The sequence below is a fragment of the Balaenoptera musculus genome, chromosome 1 (genome assembly GCF_009873245.2).
Source record: "Balaenoptera musculus isolate JJ_BM4_2016_0621 chromosome 1, mBalMus1.pri.v3, whole genome shotgun sequence".
NCBI classification, from domain to species: Eukaryota; Metazoa; Chordata; class Mammalia; order Artiodactyla; family Balaenopteridae; genus Balaenoptera; species Balaenoptera musculus.
The window spans coordinates 109,280,094-109,300,993 of NC_045785.1; the positions used below are offsets into that span (position 1 = coordinate 109,280,094).

Here is a 20,900-nt window from a genome sequence, read left to right on the forward strand (position 1 = left end):
GGAACACCTTGTTTAGAGAGTCCCCACTTTGCTACTCTGTATCTTCATGCTCTTCCAATCTTTGCAGGCTTAACTGCCATGTAGAGCGTGGGGATGGGGAAACTGGATTGCCCCAGTTCAGTCTGAACTACTAGAAAGGCATTTGCTCTCCGGTGTTCCTTCTGGTTCTTCTCTCCTGAGTTTTTATTGCTATGATCAGATTTAATACTAGAAACTTTCCTCTTGTTTCTCAGACAACCTCATCAGCTTTAAAAGGTGCCATCCAGTTAGGCATTACTCACACTGTGGGGAGCCTGAGTACCAAACCAGAGCGGGATGTCCTCATGCAAGACTTCTATGTGGTGGAGAGTATCTTCTTCCCGAGGTACAGAGGTTAATGTTCAGGGGAATGTCCTAGAAAATGTGGCTTTTTTATATCATCATCAGGGCATTTTAGGGTTCATGTCTAATTTAGGCATGCATCCAATCCTTAACCTGATTTTAATCAGGGTGATATGGGGACTGGAGAATTTGAAGAGCACATGCTCTCCTTTGGATGTTTCCATGAGCCTCTGGCCTGTGGACTGAGCCCTCAAAAACAATTTAGTGCATCGGGAGGAGGTAATACGATTCCCTGTGCCCATGTCTTAATCCCCATGTTGTGCCTTGTCCCATTATGTAACTGACTCATCCAGTCCCTTTGGTTCTCTCAGGAGGGGTGTATTGACCTGCCTCTGGGTGACTGAGTGTCTTTCCAGGGTGTGGACTCCCTAAATTACAGGGACTGGTAAGTTATGGCTTCTTCTGTTTAACCCCACAGTGAAGGGAGCAACCTGACTCCTGCTCATCACTACAATGACTTTCGGTTCAAGACCTATGCACCTGTTGCCTTCCGCTACTTTCGGGAGTTATTTGGTATCCGCCCTGATGATTACTTGGTAAGCTTCCAGATTTCAGAACTGTGGGACTCCAGTATCAGAGGAATACTTCCAAAGGAAGACCCTCTCTCCACACTCTTGCTCTAGTTTTCCTTTAGAATAGAATTGCATCTGTAGTTGATTTCTGGTTGGGCATGCCCTTGTATCTCTGAACCTCTTGCTCTCTTTTCTCTGGGCCCAGTACTCCCTCTGCAATGAGCCGCTGATTGAACTCTGCAACTCTGGGGCTAGTGGTTCCCTCTTCTATGTGTCCAGTGATGATGAATTCATCATTAAAACAGTCCAGCACAAAGAGGCGGAGTTTCTGCAGAAGCTGCTTCCAGGATACTACATGGTGAGAGGACCAGGAGCACTGGCTGCCTGAGCTGCCCACTCCACTCCAGGACAAGCTGGGGAGGCTGCCATCAGGGGGACAAAACAATGTCAGCACTTCTGTCATAGAAACGTAGTTCATCTTTGTGCTTTTCCCATCTCTTTTGTCTCTCTATGGCTAAAGGGGGTTTTGTTTATCTGTCCCATTTTAAGTGTTTTTAGCTTAGACCCTGCTACCCAACGACAAGATTCAATGATGATTTAAAAAAAAATTTTTTTTATTGGAGTATAGTTGATTTACAGTGTTTTGTTTCTGCTGTACAGCAAGCAAAGTGAGTCAGTTGTACATACACATATATCCACTTTTTTTAGATTCTATTCCCATATTACAGAGTATTGAATAGAGTTCCCTGTGCTATTCAGTTGGTTCTTATTAATTATCCGTTCTGTGTATAATAGTGTGTGTATGTCAATCCCAGTCTCCCAGTTTATCCCCCTGCCTTTTCCCCCCAGTAACCACAAGTTTGTTTTCTACATCAGTGACTCAACTTCTGTTTTGTAAATAGGTTCATTTGTACCATTTTTTTAAATTCCACATATAAGTGATAACATATGATATTTATTTTTCTCTGTCTGACTTACTTTCACTCAGTATGACAATCTCTAGGTCCATCCATGTCGCTGCAAATGGCATTATTTCATTCTTTTTTATGGCTGAGTAATATTCCATTGTATATATGTACCACATCTTCTTTATCCATTCCTCTGTTGATGGACATTTAGGTTGCTTCCATGTCCTGGCTGTTGTAAATAGGGCTGCAAAGAACATTGGAGTGCATGTATCCTTTCGAATTATGGTTTTTTCTGGATATATGCCCAGGAGTGGAATTGCTGGATCATATGGTAGCTCTATTTTTAGTTTTTTAATGAATCTCCATACTGTTCTCCATAGTGGCTGTACCAATTTACATTCCCACCAACAGTGTAGGAGGGTTCCCTTTTCTCCACACCCTCTCCAGCATTTATTGTTTGTAGATTTTTTGATGATGGCCATTCTGACCAGTGTGCGGTGATACCCCATTGTAGTTTTGATTTGCATTTCTCTAATAATTAGTGATGTTGAGCATCTTTTCATGTGCTTTTTGGCCATCTGTATGTCTTCTTTGGAGAAATGTCTATATCTTCTACCCATTTTTTGATTGGGTTTTTTTTTTTTTTATATTGAGCTGCATGAGCTGTTTGTATATTTTGGAGAAAAATCACTTGTCTGTCACTTCATTTGCAAATATTTTCTCCCATTTTTTGGGCTTTCTCTTCATTTTGTTGATGGTTTCCTTTGCTGTGCGAAAGCTTCTAAGTTTAATTAGGTCCCATTTGTTTATTTTGTTTTTATTCAATGATGATTCTGCTTTCCATTCTTAGTCCAGCTCCTAGAGTAGAGTATGAGGTTGGTTACTTCCCTTGATAATACTGTATTTTTTCTTACTCTGACTGATACCTCTTGGAGGTTCTGGAGAAGTTAGGGAACTCTCCTTTGCCTCCTTTCATACTCACAAGAATATACTATACAGAAGGCTAAGCATTAAGTCTTTTTCAGTGCTGTCTTCTCTTAAACCTCTCTGAAGGAACATGTTCATCATATGTTTAGTATCCTGACTGCTTACTATATTGTAGGCCTGCCACTTGGCTTGGTGGTGATCTCATTATTGAGATAGATACATTGGGAAATTTTAAACAAATGTAATGTGGGCTTATGGGCAGATTGTATCTGAATCCCATGTAACAGACAAAGGAAGCGGGGTGACAGCTTTTGCCCTTGAGTTTTATTGAAAATCAGCTAACTTGCTCTTCTACTTCTTTTTACTTTCTTGCCCTCAGAACCTCAACCAGAACCCTCGGACTTTGCTGCCTAAGTTCTATGGACTGTACTGTGTGCAGGCAGGTGGCAAGAACATTCGAATTGTGGTGATGAACAATCTCTTACCACGGTCAGTCAAGATGCATATCAAATATGACCTCAAGGGCTCAACCTACAAAAGGCGGGCTTCCCAAAAAGAGCGAGACAAGCCTCTCCCCACCCTTAAAGACCTGGACTTCTTACAAGACATCCCTGATGGTCTCTTTTTGGATGCCGATATGTACAATGCTCTGTGCAAGACCCTGCAGCGCGACTGTTTGGTGAGTTTGTCATATTTCCTTCTCTCTCAGGCACCAGAAATCTCAGACTCTAAAACAGCTTGGTCATTCTTAGGCATCTAATCTGTGGGAGACGGGACTCTGTTCCTTAGCTCCATCTGTGCCAGACGTCATTTAAAATAACTTTTATATTAGATCATTTATGCCTTTACATTTTTACTTTCTCCCCGTTTGTCTAACTCCCCTCCCCTGTCTTTTTTTTCTCTACCTGCTACCTGTCCTGGGCCTCATAAGCATACATTCTCCTTATTTTCATACCAGCACCACCATTGCTCAGTTTTTGGTCCTGTCTGCCAAATCCAAATTTATAACTTAGAAGCTGAGTGCTGCTGAAAAAAATCACACAACTGTGTTTACTGGCATCTCTACAGATTTATGATATCCAGCCCTACCTGGGCCCTCAGTATTCCTCATCAATCCATTTCCTGTTCCTCCCAGAGATTGCACATGATTGGCACTCTCTTCAAACAGTTTTCTGACTCTCATCCCCCCAGCCTTGTTTCTCAACAAACTACCTCAACTTTCTATTCTGTACCATCCCTTTGTCCTGCCCCCATCATCACTTTATAAATGGATCTACACTTAACCATCCTTAATCTATATTTTCTTCCCAACTTGGTCGATTATTCCAGGTCAGTCCCTTTGTGACCTAGATCCATTTCCTCCTGTTTCTCTAGGATCCTGCTTCATCACTTACTTCCTTTCCCACCTCTGGCTTCAGCCTCAACTGACTGTTTTCTATCTATATACAAACAAGTTTATCTCTTTTTTATTTTAAGATTAGGAGAATGTTTTTCAATGTCTTCATTTAATGATGCCTCCATTTCTCTTTTCCCTTTCTCTTCTCCTGTTCCTGCCTCAACCCACTGTGTCCTGGCTTTTGCCCTCACCACTTCAACTGAACTGCTCTCTCCAATGACCACCTAGATGCCGAATAGAGAGTACTTCTCAGTCCTTCCTTGAATTTTCTGCAGTGTTTGACAGTTGATTGATTCCACTTTCTCAACATCTGTTGGTTTTTGTGACATCTTTCCCTACTGATTTTTTCACCTTTTTTTTTGTTTTTTTTTTTTTTTGCAAACTGCTTTTGTAGGATTGTCATCTTCTATTCAGTCCATGATGTTATCCATCCTTGCCTTTTTTTGCTTACTCTGCATCTACTTCCAGGATAATGCCTATTTTAGTTTGGCTCTTTTGGTTGTGAGGACTGGAGACTTGGTGGAGCAGAGAGGTTTTTCAAACCACACATAAGAATCAGTCCTGAACTCTCTTTATCCCTTACTCTATCCACCTACCAAAACCCCCAAAGTGAGCTACTGGAACTGGTGGAAATATACAAGGTTGAGAACTGTAGGAGACAATCCAGGCTCCTTAATATGACACATCAGGCCTGTCATTGTCTTGCCCCTACCATCCTCTCTCATGTGCCAAACACCTAGCCTTTGCATTTTATGTTCTAGCAACACCAGATTATACCTCCCTGCACGTAGCCTGCTGTTTCATGCTTCCAGGCCTTGGCATTCTTCTTTCCTTCCTTTATTTACTTGCACGTATTTTCTCTCTAATCGATCCCTCGTAAACCTATTTATGTACGTCTCTGTAGTATTCCTCAATCATGTATGCACTTCCATTGTTACACATAGTAGACTGTATTGTATTTATTTTTACATTAGTTTCCCTTTCTAAATTATAATATCCATGAGGACAGAAGCTCTCTTACGTATCTTTGTATCCACATAAGCAGGCACAGTGCCTACAGATGGTAAGGATTCAGCAAATAATGAACTGAAGTGAAGCTAGCCATATAAGGACCTGCCACAGATCTGCTCTGTCACAAAGTTTACTTTTACCAGACCCTCCTTGTGGATTTTTTAGAGCTCAAATATGTGTTTCTTCTTTCACTGAGAATATAATGCTCTTTTCATGAAGGAGATACAAGGAAAGAACAAACAAAGAGGATCTTGTGGGCTAGGCCGTGGCCTAATTTGTATGTACTCTGGTGAAGGAAAGCTGAAGGGATATCAGTGAAGGGTGACCAGAGGAGGTCAATGTACTGTTCTCCAAGGAGTAGGAGGAGCAAAGGATAATCCTGTGGTTAGCTCTGGAGGTTCACTATCAAGAACAATTAGATCAGGAAAGCTGTGAGATCCTGAAAAAAGATTCTCGTACCTCCCAAGGCTCAGATCATGTTTTTTCCTTCCATTAGGTGCTGCAGAGCTTCAAGATAATGGACTATAGCCTCCTGGTGTCAATCCATAACATAGATCATGCACAACGAGAGCCTTTAGGCAATGAAGCACAATATTCAACTGACACTCGTAGACCAGCCCCCCAAAAGGCTCTCTATTCCACAGCCATGGAATCTATCCAGGGCGAGGCTCGACGAGGTGGCACCATGGAGACTGATGACCAGTGAGTGGACTCAGGCGCTGGGAAGGAGTGTATAGGCTCAGAGCACTTTTTCTTGAGGGAGGGACGCAGCTTCTGAGAAGGAGTAGCCTTTATACAGCAGTTAAGTCAATAGCATTAATGCTTACAGAACTATAGGATGAGCTTTCCTAAGAATGTAAAAGGAAAGGAAGATGTCTTAAATTTGGGATTTGTACATCTGGGAAGGAGAACTATTCAAAATTAAGAGACTTCTTTTTTTTTGAATTTTATTTATTTATTTACTTATTTAGTTTTAAACAAACATAATTTCTTTTTTTTGTTGTTGTTATTTTATTTTTATTTTATTTATTTTTTATTTTTGGTTGCACTGAGTCTCAGTTGTGTCAGGCAGGCTCCTTAGTTGCGGCTTGCTGGCTCCTTAGTTGCGGTTCACTGGCTCCTTTAGTTGCGGCATGTGTGCTCCTTAGTTGCGGCTGGTGGGCTCCTTAGTTGTGGCATGCAAACTCTTAGTTGAGGCATGCATGTGGGATCTAGTTCCCTGACCAGGGGTCAAACCCATGTCCTCTGCATTGGAAGGCAGATTCTTAACCACTGCACCACCAGGGAAGTCCTGAGACCTTTTTTTTTTTAATTTACTTTTGGCTGCATTTGGTCTTCGTTGCTGTGCACGGGCTTTCTCTAGTTGCGGCGAATGGGAGCTACTCTTCGTTGTGGTGCACGGGCTTCTCATTGCGGTGGCTTCTCTTGTTGCGGAGCACCGGCTCTAGGCGTGTGAGCTTCGGCAGTTGCAGCACGTAGGCTCAGTAGTTGCAGCATGCGGGCCCCTAGAGTGCATGGGCTTCAGTAGTTGTGGCACATGGGCTCAGTTGTTGTGGCTCATGGCCTCTAGAGTGTAGACTCAGTAGTTGTGGCACATGGGCTTAGTTGCTTCGCAGCATGTGGGATCTTCCCAGACTAGGGATCGAACCTGTGTTCCCTGCATTGGCAGGCAGTTTCTTAACTACTGCGCCACCAGGGAAGTCCAAGACTTTTAAAAAAATGTTCACTCAGAGTCTTAGATGCACGCCTGCAAATTATATTAGAACTTCATCAAAAACAATTTATTATAGACTTCTTTATGGAAGGTGTCTTTGTTACCATCATGGATCAAGGAAGTGTAGTTACTAAAGTATCAAATGTCTTTTAAGTGGTTTCATTTTAAAGTATTCTTTACCATGACTCTCCAGAAGAGTGTCTCAGTGGGCATAAATTAAAATATGAAAGTACTGGGGAGGAATTCCCGGGCGGTCCAGTGGTTAGGACTCCATGCTTTCACTGCCGAGAGCCCCAGTTCGATCCCTGATCAGGGAACTAAGATCCCACAAGCCTTGCAGCGAAGAAAAAAAAAAAAAAAGAGTAGAGTACTAAGGAAGTTTAGAGTTAATTGGGAGAGTATTCCTAAAATTGCTGAGTAGGGGTGATTTTTAGATTCTCCCGTGAATTTGGGGTGGGAGAAGCAGGCAGGTGAGATTTGGAGAGAAAGAGGTTATAATACATAAGCCAAAGTGGGTGGAGCTGGGCGAAGTCTCTCACTCTTCCCCAGTTTATGGAAGATGAGACTTCTAACTATGCTTAGGTCTCAGTTACATGTCCTGATCTGATTTGAGGTTAGCAGAAGCCTCTGCCTGCTAGACAAAAGATTTTCTTACTCTTTCCTTCTTGTCTTCCCCAGTATGGGTGGCATCCCGGCCCGGAATAGTAAAGGGGAAAGGCTGCTGCTTTATATTGGGATCATTGACATTCTGCAGTCTTACAGGTGAGGAGCATCTAGATCCTAGGGGCAGAGTGGATGCAGATTTACTCACATTGCTCTTTTAGATGGGTGTCACCAAATTCTTCCTGAAGCAAGAAGAGTAAGTTGCAGTCTGGCTGCTTGCCTCATTGGGTTTCAGATGGTTTTTTATTTCCTGATTATGCCTGTCTGTTGGCTTCCTTATGCCACCATCTCCCCAAACATAGCATACACCTCTGTGGAAAGCTGAGTCAGTCCTTAGAAGCACCAGGGTAGAAACGCCATCTCTCTGGCTTTTTGTGGAAAACCTGTGAGATGAGTCATACTCTACATTAGGATACAGCTGGAAACACATCCCTCCTTTCCATGGAGGAAAAACAAGAGGATCACTGTGTTCTGTGAAAAGTATTAGCCTGTGGAATTCAGGCAGTGGAGTGGTAGTGAAGGAAGAGCTGGAAATGTTAGACCCCAGTTTTGCTCCTGTAAGGTTTCAGGTACTAATGAGGACTGGACAGTACTTGGCCCCCTTCCAGGTTTGCCCATCTGTCTCTCCAGCTCCCCTTTTACAATAAATATTCTTGTCCCTGACTTGCCGGGACATATTGACTACCCCTTTCTGAGGGGGGCAATAATCGACTTATCTAGAAACAGCTTCGATCTCCATGTGGAATAAGCACTACCCTGTCTGTTCTTTGGAAAGCCAGCATAATAGTGGGGGTGCTTTCCCGGTCTCTCTCTTTGCTCCCGTGATTGTTCTTTTAACTCTGTAAAGTAGAAAACTATAAGGTCATTCATTTAATGTGAATGCATGATATACATTTTTCTTGGCAGGTTTGTTAAGAAGTTGGAGCACTCTTGGAAAGCTCTGGTACATGATGGGGTGAGTAGCAGTCAGCTAGAGGCTCTCCTCTTTCTGCCTCTCTCACTTCTGATTTGCTCCCTCAGTTTCCTCTTACCTTATTTCATTTGTGGGTTCTACCCTTCTGCTAGGGTCTCAGCCTAGGGAAAAACGGCCCTTGGACTAGAGATCCTCTTGCTGGGCCTCCTGCTCTCTAACCCTGCAGCTATCTCTTTTGCTCTGCAGGACACCGTATCAGTGCATCGCCCAAGCTTCTACGCCGAACGGTTCCAGCGCTTCATGTGCACTACAGTGTTCAAGAAGATCCCCTGTAAGTGGCTTCTGCCAGATGACCCTCCAATGGCTCCCTTACTTCAAGAGATGGGGGGCAGGACACCTCTGTCAGGGAATTGCCAAAGCCAGAGGCTTCTCCTACTCTACCCACATCCCGTGAGAGCTGCTACCCATTCTTATGTCGGTCACTTTGTCTGTCTCAGTTGTTTCCAAGTTGCTGCTTTCCCCCTGGCAATCCCTACATGTGTCATTGAGGGGAGGGGCATTTCTGAGAAAATGGTGGGGTTGTAAAAATGTTTAGTTGTGGGTGTAGGACCCATGCCACAGGCTGAGATAGGCAAAGCTGGACTTTTATGGACAGAGATAGGCAAGAATATTACCATATCCCCAAGGCCAGGAAGTTCTTAGATTAGGATCAAAAGGTTGGAGAAGCACTTACTCATTTCTGCTTAGCAGTTGTTCTTAGTCTCTTCCCTCAACTTTCTTGGTTGGGAGGTGCCAATGTTCTTCTTTCCAAACCTTTCACGCTGCTGCCACTGGCAAATTCCAGCTCCTCCTTCCCATCTCTGTCTCCTCATCATAGGCATCAGTTGTCCCTCGGTGAGGCAGAGCGGACTTAGGCATGCCAAACAGTCTTAAGAAACATGGAAAAATCCTTTCGAAGTCTTTTCAAAGTGATATATAAACAAGTGTAAAGTATCACCATCGTGCTGTGTGTGTAAGTGCTACAGGGATATAGAGTGAAAGGGTCATCTTTGTCTGGTTTAACTGAAGGATACTATTAAAGAACAAAGGAATTACAGAATAGGAGACATGTCATCAGGCGGAAGCAAAACCATTGAGGTTGCATGTAGGAGGGGAGAGATATGTGTCTCCTTTCCTCTAGGTTCTCTGCTTCTTTTCCAAAGTGAAGTGGACTGAGATGCCCCCTCCTCTGAAGAGTAGTTCATAGAGCCCATCTTTGTTAACATTAACCCCTTTTCCTGCTTTGCAGAGGAACAACTTTGGGTTTGTGTTGGGGACGCTAGCAAGTTGTATCTATGTCTTGGTGACGGTTTCTGAGGTGGGTGCTAAGTAGGCTCTCTCTTTCCCTTTTGAAGTGAAGCCCTCTCCTTCCAAAAAGTTTCGGTCTGGCTCATCTTTCTCTCGGCGAGCAGGCCCCAGCGGCAACTCCTGCGTAACTTACCAGCCATCGGTCTCTGGGGAACACAAGGCACAAGTGACAACAAAGGCGGAAGTGGAGCCAGGTCAGCGCCAGGGTTGGGGTCCCCGTGTGATGGGGCACTCCCTCCCTTCCTTCTGAGTCCTTGTCTGCTTAGGACCTCTACTCCCCGTTCCTGTCCACGAAAATCCAAGTTGCTATATATTTTTTCCTATATTTTCCCCACCCCCTTTTCTCTTCTTTTTTATTTATTGATTTTCTTCCCCTTTCTTTTTTCCAGGCGTCCACTTCGGTCGTCCTGATGTTTTACCTCAGACTCCACCTTTAGAGAAAATCAGTGAGGTCTCGACTATTCCTGACCCCTATTTCTCACCTGTAGTTGGAGAGACTTTGCAAATGCTAACTACAAGGTTGGTTCCTTGGCCCCTTTCTCCATGTAATCTTCTCATCTCCCTCTTCAGGTCCTTGAGAACCTCCATAATTCTGTTTTTTCCAGAGACTATTGTTTGTCTTTTGCTCTTCGCTAGATTTTTGCATGTTCATCTTCCTAAGAGCTCATCTTTAGTGATTTGGAAAAGTGTATCAACATCTCTGCATTTTTAGGGGGTGGTGGGAAGTCTTTATGTACAGACTTTTCTGGTATTCAATCAAAATACCCCAACTAATGCTTCATCTCCTGGTGAGTTAAGTGAGAATTCTTAGCTTAGGATTTAAGGCTGGAAAGATTCCCAGGCACTGAAGACAGTGAACAGTTAACCTTTCAAAAGGATCCAGTGTAAAGATTGTGATTTAATTTTGTTTTTGGTGTGTTAATCATCTATTACATCATAATATATTACCCCAGAACTTAGTGACTTAAAATAACAAACATATGTCATAGTTTCTGTGAGTTAGAAATCTGGGTGCAGCTTAACTGGGTCCTCTGGCGCAAGGTCTTTCATGATAGTGAAGCTCTTTGTCCAGGGCTATAGGCTCATCTGAAGGCTCAACTGAGAGGCTTCACTTCTAAGCTCATTTATGTGGTTTTTGACAGGATTCAGTTTCTGGTGAGTTGCTGGACTGAGGGTCTTAGTTTCTTGCTGGCTGTTTTCTGGGGGCCTCCCTCAGTTCTTTGCCACATGAGCCCCTCCATAGGACAACTAAGAACATGGCAGCTCGCTTCCCTTAGCATGAGCAAGTGACAGTGCATGCACCTAAGCAGAAGCCACAGTCTTTCATAACCAAATCTCCTATTCTGCATTCTAGTCACTTAATCTAGCCCACACTTGAGAAATGAATTACCTAAGAGTGTATCAGGAAGCAGCGATCACTGTGGACCTGTGACACTAAAGAGACAGGCTATCTTCTCCCCACACGCCCAGCATACAATGATGAGACAAACAACAGACAACCTCTTTACACATTCCTGTATAAAAAAGGGAGAACGGGAGGCACAGAGGAGTCTGATCCATAGCTAGTGTAAAATCCAGCAAATGTTGGAGTTTCTTTTATCAGGTCTCAAAGCATGAGAATAATTCGTGGCTCTTGGCTCTACCTTTTGGACTCTTGGTTTTGCCTTCTGAGTCTTCCTTTTTCATGAAAACTAGAATGTGTTTGCAGCTGAGTAATTTTCTCGGCCTGCTTCTTGCCAGAATTTTGGGGATCCAGTGGTCTCTTTTCATTGTGTACTATTTCTGTCCCTTTTAGCCCAAGCAGGACAATGTTTCTGCTGCTCTAATACCCTCAAAGATTTTGTGGGCCTCCTATGAATCTCATTGGGATTCACGCTATTAGACAGAAGCCACTCCACAAATACCTTCTTGATAAGCTCTATGCTTCTTAGAGATCCTGTTAAGTTGAGAGGATCTGAGAGACATACCCTTAATCTTTTGAATCGCTTTTTGTATGACTGAATAGTACTTTGAGTTCTTAACAGATGTTTTACAGTCATACCCTTGGCTTCATCTGTAGACCACATTTTCCTGGCAGTGCCTTAGATTTTATCCATTTCTTAATTTTAGCATTATTTGCTATCTGGAGAGGCTCAGAATTTTCAAAACCATCAAGTCTTGGCTTCTTTTTGTTTAATAGTCCTTCCCTGAATTTATTTTTCTTCTCTCATGTTTTAACTATAAGCATTAAGAAGAAACCAGGTGGCACCTTCAACACTTGGTTTAGAAATCTCCCTAGCCAGATCACCCAGTTCATTAGGCACGTATTCTACTTTTCGTGTAACTGTAGATGACATTGTTGCTAAACTTTGTTCCACTACATTGCAAAGATCCCCTTTCCTTCAATTTTTGATAAGATTTTTTTCACTTTAAGCCCTCACTGGCAATCCCCTTAAAGTCCAGAATTCTACAGTATATTCAGGGCACTTTTAAACTTTCACTAAAACTGTCCGCAAACCCAGTTCCCTCTTCCAAAGCCACTTCCACATTTTAGATTTTTATTACAGCAGCACTTCACTTCCAGGTACAAAAATATATATTATCTGTTGTGTGACAAATTACCCCAAATTTTAGCAGCTAAAAACAACAAACATTATTATCTCAGATTTAATGTAGCTTAAGAATCTGGGTGTGGCTTAGCTGGGTGCCTTTGGCTTAAAGTCTCTCAGGAGGTTACAGTGAAGCTATTAGCCAGCAGTGTGGTCTCATCTGAAGGCTCGCCCAGGGGAGGATCAGCTTCCAAGCTTATCTATATGGTTGTTGGCAGGATTCAGTTTCTTGTAGGCTGTTGGGCTAAGGGCTCAGTTCTTTGTTGGCTGTTGGCCAGTTCCCTCAGTTCCTTGTCACATGGTCCTTTCCATAAGGCAGCTCACTGCATGGCAGCTAGCTTCCTCAGAGCAAACAAGTGAGAGAGCAGGTGCCCAAGAGGAAGCTATAGTCTTTTTGTAGCCTAATCTCAGAATTGACTTTACATCTCCTGTGGTGCATTCTGTTCACTAGAAGAAAGTCACTAAGTTCAGCCCACACTAAAGAGGAGAAAATTACACAATGGCATGACTATCAGGCTGCAGTGTTCATTGGGTGCCTACCACACCTGGGGATTGAAGAAGGTAGAGGAGGGTGTTAGGAAATATTTTATAGAAGTCAAGACAAGAAAGTAAATAGTTAATTAAAACAATGTGCTTCCGAATCTAGTAGCTTCTTAGCCCCTTCTTTTTGAATCCTAAATTGATTCCCAGTGAAATGGAGAAGCAGTATGAGATTTGACCTGAGAGTCTCTTTTCTCATTTATTTACTAATTCTTCTTTCTGCCTCCATTTTTTTCCCCCTCCTGTTAGCTCAACCCTCTTGGAAAAGCATGAAGTTCCAGAGTCAGAGTTCATCCATGTAAGTGTCTGGGATGTGGGGGAGGTGGATGCTTTGGAAGGGTATAAAGAGCATCACTGATGGAGTGGAGCAACACAGTAATTGGCAGGGTTAGGGGGACTGGGTGCCCCCCTAAATCTTACTTTTCAAAATTTTTGTTTCTGATACCTTGTACTTGGAAGCTGAGACTGAACTAGAAGGAAACTTGAATTCCTTTCCTGCCTCCTTGTCTCATACTGCACATCCTTAACTTTAAACCCTTTCCCTTTTCAGTGAACAAAAATCCTCGGAAGACCTGGAGCAAGATTCTACCATCTCTGTGATCCCAAGATGTCAGCCCTTGACCCAGCAATGCTGAGTTTTCTTTTTCTTGGTCATCAAAAAAAATGTAATGGAGGCTAAGGGAGCTCTCCGTCTCCTCCCTGAAGAAGAACCTCTTCTACTTCCCCTTCCTCATGAATGGGCGTTAGTGCCTCGGACAGTTGAGGACAGCAGCATCCTCTGTACTCCTGAGCTGGTGGCACAAGTTTTCAACTAGCCAGCCTTGCTTCCACAACTGAATTGTTTTCAAACCCCCATTCTTCCTATTGGAAGTGGAGTTGCTGGACTTGGTGGTTTTCTTCCCCCTCATCTACCTTTCACCAGGAGCTGGACTCTTAATTTCCTCAGGACAGACCGGCTGGTACATTATCCCGACCTTAGCTCTTTTTCTGTGGAAGAAGACCCCTGTAATCTTTGTAAAGTTTTTTTGGGGGGTAAGGGTGTTTAACCACCTCCCAGCCGCCTTCTTTTGGTTCCTTAAAAAAGGAAAAGAAAAATAGCACACAATTTCAAGCCAGACAGTTTCAGATCAAAACTCCATAAGTATTGGAGAGATGCGTATTCATAGGGTTCCCTCAGAAGAGCCCTGGTGTTTGAGAAACAGAAGCTGCTCTGCCAGGAGCGGCTCCTCTTTAACTCCTCCTCTCTTAATGAATTTCTGAAAGCTGAAGGAATGGAGAGAGTGGGACGTGGGGTAATCTTTACCCCTTTTGTTAAACAGTGGGGCAGTCATAGGGCTAAAAGGTCAGAACCCTTCCTAGGCAGGACCCTACTCACGGCCAGGCCATAATGATTATTACTGTTTTGCAATTTGAAATGTATTCTGCTTGTTTTTCTAAATATGAAGACTTAGCAAATGAATTTTAGATTCTTCTCCAAAGGAGATTTCTTCCTTGCTCTTACCACCTTTTCCAACAGCGTTCTGCTGTTCGTGGAGCTGAGATGGAGAAGGGGACACCTGTGTCTATTTAACAGGTAGTCCATAACTGTGAGGCTAGAGAATATTCTCTTAAACTCATGGAGAGCCAGCAGATTCTTGCCTTAGTGAGGTCATTGCTGTGCCACATGCCCTGCCGCCTCTCTTCATGCAGAGAACGTGGAAACGGGGGCTGTGTAATCCCTCTCCTCCCCATGTTCTCCATCTGATCCTCCTACCCCTGTCAGGGGAAGAAGGGGGCCTGGCATCTCAGGCAGATTGTTGAATCCCCATCCTGTCCCCTCTCCGTCCCACCCTGCCTTGATAGTAGGTTAGCTCATACCCCGAGTAACTGTCTATATTAGACACCCCCAGCCAGTTTCTGGCTGCCTGTCTTTGCTGCCATGTTCTTTTTTACAAGAAGAAAAGAAACAATTCTTGCTATTTTTTTTTTCCATAATTTACTATTTATGATGTATTTAAGTGTTTTATTCAGGACAGAGTTCTGTAGGGGGTGGGAGGGAATATTTGAGGGAGGCTGGGTCTTAGGGAAGGGAATGGGGAATCAACATTTTTATGAAGTGTCACTATTTGCCTCTACTTTGTATTGTTCAGAAATGGCAAATACAATATAAAAGTGATAAATACCTGGTTTTAATGTATTAAACTTTCATCAGTTATTTAGACTTCTTGCTACTTCCTGGTTCTTTCTCGTATACCATCTGCTCCACCCACCTACCTCAGGCTCAGTTTTGTTCATGTTACCCTGAAACAAATGCATCCTTTCCAGTTTTTCCTCACTCCAGCTTCGGTCTAACTCAGGCTGAGAGAAATGGCTTCATTCATTACCTTCTGGTCACCTCCTCCATCTTAACAACTTAAACTTGACAAGGAAAAGCTGTGAATGACTAGGAAGGGAATTAATGTGGGTCTGTTGCCTAGGGATTTGGGGATCCAAAGCTCAAAATTCTACTCAGGTTTAGGAGAAAAGGAGAGGGACAGTGGGAAAAGCAAGCTTGAGATTGGTTGGCCCTAGTATTCTCTGCCTTTCCTTCCCTTGACCTGGCCCCAGGTGTCTGTCACTCCTAGAAAAGCATAGAGACTGTTTTCCTAAGCTATGTGTTTTTCTCTTCTGTGAGGTTGAGCTTAGGCTATTTTACTGGAATGGGAAACTAGACAAAAAGGGATGTTCTAAGGCGATGGGGGAGATTTGGAGAGAAACAAACTAAATAATGTTCCTTTCCACACCACTATTCCATACCTTGTTAAGGTCATTCTACAAATATTTGTGCAGCAGCTAATGAGCAAGAGCCATGACTGCATGGGGCAGTGGAAGGTCAAAAGAAGTAATTGACCTTCAAGGGTTTATAGTGTCCAGGAGGAGCACACACATACGTGCACACAAAAACAACATGTTAGACGTGATACAGTTAAGGATTTCAGTTCTCTGAAAGAGTGATACAGAGTATAAAGGTCGAAGAAGATTAGAGGTTATTGTGGGCCTGAAGTGTTGGGGAAAGTTTCACTTGAGCACAAGGGCCTAGAGGTATGAGAATGATCTGTTTTAGAGAACAAGGAAGAGATCATGGTGAAAGCAATGGTGGAGGGAGAACTGAGTCAGAATATTGGAATAAGTATAGGTGGAGGCAACACTGGAAACCCTGACCGATACAAGCTGAGGGATTTTTATTTTAAACTGTAGGCAATGGGGAAGCATAGAACGTTTTTGTCCCTAAGTGGGACACGATCAAAACAAAATTCCGAAACTAATCTGTTGACAAAGTTCTATCACAGTGGATAGAAAAAGCAGACAGTTTAGATTGTAATAATTTAGGTGTGAGGTGATCTGCGTCTAGGATGGTGGTGGTATCAACGGGAGAGGAAGGGAGAGAATTGTGATGGTAATAAAAAGGAAAACAACTTTATGATAGAACAAGTAATTGGAATAAAGGAGGAATTGGGTATTCTCAAAAGTTTTGAATTTGAGTTTAAGCCACAGGCTCAGCCCTCCTTTAGGCTGGGTAAGGAGAAGACTTTTTCCCAAAAAGGAATTGAATCTGAACATGTGGTAGGGAAAAAAAATGATCTTTCTGCTACCCTTACCTCGTCACTCTTTTAAAAAAAAAAAAAAAAATCTTTATTGGAGTATAATTGCTTTACAATGGTGTGTTAGTTTCTGCTTTATAATAAAGTGAATCAGCTATACACATACATATATCCCCATATCTCTTCCCTCTTGCATCTCCCTCCCTCCCACCCTCCCTATCCCACCCCTCTAGGTGGTCACAAAGCACACAGCTGATCTCCCTGTGCTATGCGGCTGCTTCCCACTAGCTATCGATTTTACATTTGGTAGTGTGTATATGTCAATGCCACTCTCTCACTTTGTCCCAGCTTACCCTGCCCCCTCCCACTGTCCTCAGGTCCATTCTCTAGTAGGTCTGCGTCTTTATTCCTGTCCTGACCCTAGGTTCTTTATAACCATTTTTTTTTAGATTCCATATATATGTGTTAGCATACGGTATTTGTTTTTCTGACTTCACTCTGTGTGACAGACTCTAGGTCCATCCACCTCACTACAAATAATTCAATTTCATTTCTTTCTATGGCTGAGTAATATTCCATGTATATATGTGCCACATCTTTATCCATTCATCTGTCGATGGACACTTAGGTTGCTTCCATGTCCTGGCTATTGTAAATAGAGCTGCAGTGAACATTGTGGTACATGACTCTTTTTGAATTATGGCTTTCTCAGTAGTGGGATTGCTGGGTCGTATGGTAGTCCTATTTTTAGTTTTTTAAGGAACCTCCATACTGTTCTGCATAGTGGCTGTATCAATTTACATTCCCACCCACTGTGCAAGAGGGTTCCCTTTTCTCCACACCCTCTCCAGCATTTATTGTTTGTAGATTTTTTGATGATGGCCATTCTGACTGGTGTGAGTTGATACCTCATTGTAGTTTTGATTTGCATTTCTCTAATGATTAGTGATGTTGAGCATCCTTCCATGTGTTTGTTGGCAATATAGATATCTTCTTTGGAGAAATGTCTATTTAGGTCTTCTGCCCATTTTTGGATTGGGTTGTTTGTTTTTTTTATATTGAGCTGCATGAGCTGTTTGTAAATTTTGGAGATTAATCCAAAATTTGCAAATATTTTGCAAATATTTTCTCCCATTCTGAGGGTTGTCTTTTCATCTTGTTTATGTTTTCCTTTGCTGTGCAAAAACTGACCCTGGATAGCCAAAGCAATCTTGAGAAAGAAAAATGGAGCTGGAGGAATCAGGCTCCCTGACTTCAGACTATACTACAAAGCTACAGTAATCAAGACAGTATGGTACTGGCACAAAAACAGAAATATAGATCAATGGAACAGGATAGAAAGCCCAGAGATAAACCCACGCACATAAGGTCACCTTATTTTTGATAAAGGAGGCAAGAATATACAATGGAGAAAAGACAGCCTCTTTAATAGGTGGTGCTGGGAAAACTGGACAGCTACATGTAAAAGAATGAAATTAGAACACTCCCTAACACCATACACAAAAATAAGCTCAAAATGGATTAAAGACCTAAATGTAAGGCCAGACACTATAAAACTCTTAGAGGAAAACATAGGCAGAACACTCTATGACATAAATCACAGCAAGATCCTTTTTGACCCACCTCCTAGAGAAATGGAAATAAAAATAAACAAATGGGACCTAATGAAACTTCAAAGTTTTGCATACCTCGTCACTCTTCAACATATACTCAGGCAGCTGCTGAGTGGGTGCACTAGATGGTCAGAGGGTCCCTCTAGTGGTGGGTAGCAGCTACTACTTATTCTACAGCTGTACCCTGCCATCTGTATTCAGACGCAAGTAGGGCCTGTTCCAAAAATGAGGGAAATCAAAACCATAGGATTATAAAGCTGGAAATCCTGGTCTAATGTTTTACTCTTAAGCATGTCAATCTCAGCTATTCTGAAAGTTACTCACCGCAGTTGGAGTCTCATTCACTCATTTTTTTTTTTTAATATAAATTTATTTATGGCTGCGTTGGGTCTTTGTTGCTGCGCGCGGGCTTTCTCTGGTGTGGCGAGCAGGGGCTACTCTTTGTTGTGGTGCACGGGCTTCTCATTGCGGTGGCTTCTCTTGTTGCAGAGCATGGGCTCTAGGCACGCGGGCTTCAGTAGATGTGGCTCGTGGGCTCTAGAGCGCAGGCTCAGTAGTTGTGGTGCACAGGCTTAGTTGCTCCGCGGCATGTGGGATCTTCCCGGACCAGGGCTCGAACCCGTGTCCCCTGCATTGGCAGGCGGATTCTTAACCACTGCGCCACCAGAGAAGCCCCTCATTCACTCTTTAAACAAAGATTAGCCAGTTAAAATAGATTTCAGATTATCCTGTTCATTCTTGGGAATTCCCTGGTGGTCCAGGTTTAGGACTCTGCGCTTCCACTGCGGGGGGCCCAGGTTTGATCCCTGGTTGGGGAACTAAGATATCACAAGCTGCATGGCACAGCCAAAAAAATAAATAAATAAAGGGATGTCTTGTTTTTAAAAAAATAAAAATAAAAACAAGCTCTTCATTCTTTAGTTTTTCAAAGACACAAAAACAGTTCAATATCATCTCCTGTAAAATTATTTCTTAAAAGTTCATTAAAAAGCATGAGCTATTTCTAATTTCTCCTCTTTTTTTTACTTTTAAAAAAAAATTTTATTATGGAAATTTCCAAACCAAAAGTACAGTATAGGAAACTGACATGTATGCATCACCCAGCTTCAATAATTGTCAACATAAATAAGGCCAATCTGTTTTATGTATACTTTCTACCCCACCCCTCCTTTCTCTCTGCACCTCCAAAGGATTAAATTAAAATAAATCCCAGACATCATATCCGTTCATGCATAAATACCTCAATATATAACTCAAGAGATAAGGGCTCTTTTTAAACATAACATTATCATGCCTTTAAAAATTGATAAATCCATAATAATACCCAGTCAGTGGTCAATGTTAGCCAATTGTCTTACAAATGAATTTTTTTTGGCTGCGCTGTGCGCGGCTTGTGGGATCTTAGTTCCCTGACCAGGGATCGAACCCGTGCCCTCGGCAGTGAAAGTGCAGAGTCCTAACCCCTGGACCACCAGGGAAGTCCCGAAGTGAATTTTTACAGATCGTTTTTTTTGACCCCAATCTCTCTTGTACTCACTCCAAGTTTTTACCCCGACCACCCAACCAAAACATCTTTTATTAAGGTCACTGATGACCTCAGTGTTGCTAAATATATCAGTCCTCATCTTACTTGACATGTCAGCAGCATCTGACAGTTTATTACTGTTTGAAATATTTTCTTCGTTTAGCTTCTGGGATACTACGTGTTTTCTCCCGGTTGTCCTTACCAAAGTGCTGCACTGCTCCATCTCCATCCGCTTTTCTGGTTCCTCCTTTCCTCTCTAACCTCTAAATGTTGAAATGTCCAGGGCTCAACCATAGGCCCCTTTCTTTTAGTCTACATTCACTCCCTAGGTAATGTTTTGAAGTTTTAAAGGCCCTGTATAATTTGTCAAACACCCCTGGTCACCTCATGATCAGCTAAAAACTCCCAAATTTCTATCTCCAGCCCAGATCTTTTTTCTGAACTGCAAACTCATATATCTACCCACTTACCTGACATCTCCATTTAGGTGTCTAATAGGCATCTTAAATCTAATATGTCCAAAGCTAAATTTCTGGTTCCTGCCCCTCCTAGCCCATCTTCAGAAATAGTGCCTCCATTCTTCTAGTTGCTTAGAATCAACTCTAGTGTTTTCCTTAACACTCCCGTTTCTTACATCCTCCAACAAATCCACTGGCAAATTTTCTAAGTTCTGTATCGTATGACATACTCAAAATCCATCCATATGTCACTATTTTCACATCTTGTTACTGCCCTACAATAAGCCACCAGCATACCTGATCACTGAAGTAGTCTCCTAACTGGTCTATATCCTGTTCTTTTCCCCCACAGTCTGTTCTCAATGCAGCAGCCAGAGTGAGCCTCTTCTGAAAATTTCCAACAGCTCCTATCTCAGAGTCCTTAAAATAATCTTTGTGACTGTACATGATTCAACCTTTCCACTCCCTTTGCCTCTCTGGCCTCATTTCTTCTCTCTCTCTCCCTCTACTCCAGCCTTCATGGTCTTAAGTACACTCTTGCCTCAGGGCATTTGCACTTTCTCTTTCCCCAGGTATCCTTCAGGTCTCTTTTCAACTGTAAGTCTTCCCTAATATTCTGTTTATATAAAAAAGAAAACACATCCATCCTAGTTTTATCATTTGACAATATATTTACTTATTCGTTTATTATCTGCCTTCCCCGTAGAATACAAGCTCCACAAGAGCAGACTTTATTTTGTTCCCCTCCAAGTTCTCTACATTGTGTAGCTCCTTTTCAAAAAAATGTAATTCTTGTCTTGTTTTTAAAATATTTTGTTTATGTTTGAACTTGTCACTAATTATT

The 20,900-nt window shown here is 42.5% G+C and overlaps 1 protein-coding gene across 6 annotated transcripts in view; it reads left to right on the forward strand.

Annotated features, from left to right (window-relative positions):
- PIP5K1A (phosphatidylinositol-4-phosphate 5-kinase type 1 alpha) overlaps nucleotides 1-15,100 on the forward strand; it is a 36,861-nt gene extending 21,761 nt beyond the window's left edge. For 2 of the 6 annotated variants that reach the window (XM_036836613.1, XM_036836603.1), the window contains 12 exons: nucleotides 234-364; nucleotides 800-917; nucleotides 1,099-1,251; nucleotides 3,108-3,407; nucleotides 5,632-5,837; nucleotides 7,528-7,611; nucleotides 8,419-8,467; nucleotides 8,672-8,756; nucleotides 9,820-9,966; nucleotides 10,162-10,291; nucleotides 13,150-13,198; nucleotides 13,451-15,100. In XM_036836613.1, coding sequence (XP_036692508.1) covers nucleotides 234-364; nucleotides 800-917; nucleotides 1,099-1,251; nucleotides 3,108-3,407; nucleotides 5,632-5,837; nucleotides 7,528-7,611; nucleotides 8,419-8,467; nucleotides 8,672-8,756; nucleotides 9,820-9,966; nucleotides 10,162-10,291; nucleotides 13,150-13,198; nucleotides 13,451-13,453 — 1,455 coding nt within the window. In that variant the 3' untranslated portion in view covers nucleotides 13,454-15,100. The remainder of the gene's footprint in view (nucleotides 1-233; nucleotides 365-799; nucleotides 918-1,098; nucleotides 1,252-3,107; nucleotides 3,408-5,631; nucleotides 5,838-7,527; nucleotides 7,612-8,418; nucleotides 8,468-8,671; nucleotides 8,757-9,819; nucleotides 9,967-10,161; nucleotides 10,292-13,149; nucleotides 13,199-13,450) is intronic. The other 4 variants (XM_036836643.1, XM_036836651.1, XM_036836634.1 and 1 more) reach the window with 3 other exon arrangements.
- Nucleotides 15,101-20,900: the final 5,800 nt, after the last annotated feature.